Genomic DNA, 3329 nt, shown 5'->3' with positions numbered 1-3329 from the left:
GGGGGTTCAGGTATATTTCGTCCCTTCCTATGTCCAACAGCTCCATGAAACACCCTCCCCAGAAAATTCCTGTAAAGCCCCTTGAATTCCTCTTTAATCCGAAACTCACAAGTAACCCTCAGTAACTCCATGGAAACTCCCTCTAAGCGCCTCTTGAAACCATTTGGAACCTCTTAAAATTTCCCTAAAAACCATGTGAAAGCTCACTGAAACCCATTTTCATTTGTACAATATACTAATACAGGTTGGACTCGATTATTCGGAGTCGGGTTCTGATGCTTCTAAAACATATATCTGGGGAACGGAAGGCTCTATAAAGCTGACAATTTTGACATTTTGTCGAACTAACTTTGATGAGTGATCGATCAAAATTTCAGCTTCTTACTTCATTCCGTTTGCGAGATATTATTTTGGGAAGCGCCAGGATCCGATTCCAGATAATCGAGTCCGACCTACTGGTATTGAGAAGCGTTCTCTCTTTGCAGGGCATAAAAATTTGCATAAACTAAAATGGCAAAAAAACGCATAAAAATAGGTTTAAGTGTACATGCCTTTTTGTAAATAACATAGGACCTGTCGATAAACTACTTAGAAATTGAAAGGGGGGGGGGGGGAGTGTTTGTCAAAGTCTTTCAAAAATTTTGTATGGTTTAAAGCCTACGAGGGGGAGAGGGGGGTGTCTGATATGATCCAAAATGAAGCTACGTAGGTAGTTTATGGACAGCGTCATATCAATTAAAACAATGATTTGATATTTTTCGTAAAACCTTTTTATGTAAGAAACATTTGTTATTTTCAATATTAACTGCTTCACAACTTGCTGACTGTCCTTGGTTTATCTTTGTAAACTTCGATCAACCTATCAGCTTCTCTCCAACCACTTTCCACGGCACCTTGCACCGTTGAAAAGTACTCAGGATGCGTAGCTTCACCCGCAAACTGTACCACCGGCAGATGTTGCGAATTCACCAAAGGTTGTGCCAAATCACTTGCTTTAGCATTCAAGGCATCCGATTTCATAGATCTGCTTGAATATGACCCACGGAAATTCTCGTTCGAATACCAGGTACTACGGGTGAATGACTTCGGTTGTGGGATGTCGAATCTCACCAAAAACTTTCTAAGCACAAACAACAATGCTTCGACTACTTTACTCTCTGGAAGGTTCTCCATGGTTCTGGCGTCCTTTCCGTGGACCCATCCGACCAGCAGATTGGGTTGATATTCGGGAACGAAAAAACTCGCAACGCCTTCTAGCCAGCTCTTGTCCGATTTACGAAGCTCACTCAGGTCTTGCTCATTCCACAGCATAGCAAATCCACGCCATCCTTCGGGCCAAAATGGTTTATCGAACTGTAACACCATCTTATCTACGACACCGATGTACAGTCCTTCGATGGCATTCCGCTTCAGTTGGGGTAAGCTCGGAGTGAATAACGTTTGATGCATCTCTTTCAGGACTCCAAGGGAGACTGTAACTATCACGTGATCAACAATGTAACAACTTCCATCTCTGCAAGTCACACGAACAGATTGTTTAACATCGGAAGAATAACTGATGTTAACTACACGTTTGTTGAAAAATACGTAATCCTCAATTGGTATCGGGACCGCATTTTGCTGTGGAAGGCGTTTCTGTAATTGATAAACATTCAGAAAACACACACTTTTTCGGGAAAAGATTCGTTTACCATCAATAAATCGAGAATAGTCTTGAATCCTCGCGTTCGCCAATTTATAAGGTATTCATCTTGATGGTCAGTGAACTCCAACAGCCCTGCAGCAGACATCTCAAACACGCTATCTACGGCGTTGTATGTGTGGTGGTATTTCAAAAAGAATTGGAAGATTTGATAACACGTTTCGTAATCGATATCAGCAAACTGTCCATCCCGTAAAGCTTTCTGGAAACTAATAGCCTTGATAAGCCTTATTATAGAGCAATCTTCAAAACGAAGTATTGCGCAGTTCCCACCCAACTGGACCCCTTTCGCAGTTAGTATAAGTGCGGGATCGTGAATAAAACTGCGATTTTGCATCGAATCGTTTCGGTGTCTTCTGCGCACTTATTCAGCACTTTGTAATGCATAAGTGCGCAGAAGACACCGACACGATTCGATGCAAAATCGCAGTTTTATTCACGATCCCGCACTTATACTAACTGCGAAAGGGGTCCAGTGGGGTGGGAAATGCGCAATACCTCTCCGTGTAATAGTCTCCCAAAGATTTCTTGTACTGCTTCACGTTTTCTTCGTCATCAATCGAATGCTCCAGCACATCCATGACTCGATTGGACACTTCAATCGGGACTTCCTCCCCGTTTGATTTGATGCAGAGTTCATCTTCGCGATGCCTTTCTACTTCCACCAGATCATATTTTGCCGCCATATCATACACAACGTTGTCCACGCTTGAGTGAACCCTAGAACAGTATGTTTGATGAATATGTCTACTTAATTAATTATCCACCCACCCTTACCATTGGGCACCATAGTCCAGCACGTTTTCTCCATAAGGTACAGTATGTATCCTACCACCTAACCGATTCTCAGCTTCCAGTATGATCAAGTTCCGGAACCCACTATCATACAGACGCGTAGCAGCCGCGATTCCGGACGCACCGGCGCCAATGATGAGTATTTTTGGACTCATACCGAACGGACACACGCACGCACGCACCTAAAAACAAATGCTTAGCAGCAAGCGCTCGCGAAAACTCTCGACTTGACGACGCGACTTCCAAAAATCGACTACGGACTACGCCACCGCGTGAGGTTGGTAAGACTAGGTCGAGTGTATCGATTCAAATTTTCGTTTGTGTTAGTCAATTCGCAAATTATCAAAATACGTACCGTAGAATCACATTTCAGATCTAGTAATATGAGTGATGATAGGGATAAGCAAGCACTAAGAGCTAAATGATAGCATAACAAAAAACAGCTGCTTTCCTATATGAGATAGGAAGATGAATAAAAATCCACTGTTCGTCTGATAGTAGGCGGTTAGTTGATCTAGGTACAGAGCAAATTGACTGTATTCGAAAGTAAAATTATCTCATTAAAGATTTTTTTTTTCAACATTGCAAATTATAAACCAAATAAATCTTCATTTCATTTATTTAGTTAACATCAAATTCATGATAATACTGAATCAACAATTTGCCGCCATAATACTCGATTTGCAGCTGCAGCTCTCCAACGTCGGTCACGCCCAACACTCGCCAGATCACGCTCCACCTGGTCCGCCCATTGTGCTCTCTGCGCTCCACGCCTTCTTGTTCCAACCGGATGGTTAGCAAACACCAACTTTGCAGGGTTGTTGCCCGGCAT

The 3329-nt window shown here is 42.6% G+C and overlaps 1 protein-coding gene across 1 annotated transcript; it reads right to left on the bottom strand.

Annotated features, from left to right (window-relative positions):
* Window positions 1–785: 785 nt before the first annotated feature.
* LOC115263082 (spermine oxidase-like) lies at window positions 786–2920 on the bottom strand. Its single transcript, XM_029866002.2, has 4 exons — window positions 2480–2920; window positions 2201–2422; window positions 1692–1911; window positions 786–1635 (listed from the first exon to the last, which is right to left on the bottom strand). Exons 1-4 carry the CDS (start codon window positions 2650–2652, stop codon window positions 811–813), a joined length of 1440 nt encoding a protein of 479 aa, XP_029721862.1. The 5' UTR covers window positions 2653–2920; the 3' UTR covers window positions 786–810.
* Between the last annotated feature and the right edge of the window lie 409 nt (window positions 2921–3329).

This window comes from Aedes albopictus, chromosome 2 (assembly GCF_035046485.1).
Source record: "Aedes albopictus strain Foshan chromosome 2, AalbF5, whole genome shotgun sequence".
NCBI lineage: Eukaryota > Metazoa > Arthropoda > Insecta > Diptera > Culicidae > Aedes > Aedes albopictus.
The sequence above is the reverse complement of the archived record's forward strand: the minus strand, read 5'-3'. Positions and strand labels throughout refer to the sequence as shown.

Excerpts from the sequence above, each read along its gene's own strand:
- LOC115263082 (XM_029866002.2), bottom strand. The coding sequence starts at position 2,652 with ATGAGTCCAAAAATACTCATCATTGGCGCCGGTGCGTCCGGAATCGCG. Across the intron at positions 2,423-2,479 it reads CTGGACTATGGTGCCCAATG|GGTTCACTCAAGCGTGGACA; the intron begins GTAAGGGTGGGT and ends ATACTGTTCTAG. Across the intron at positions 1,912-2,200 it reads GGAGACTATTACACGGAGAG|TTTCCAGAAAGCTTTACGGG; the intron begins GTATTGCGCATT and ends CAAGGCTATTAG.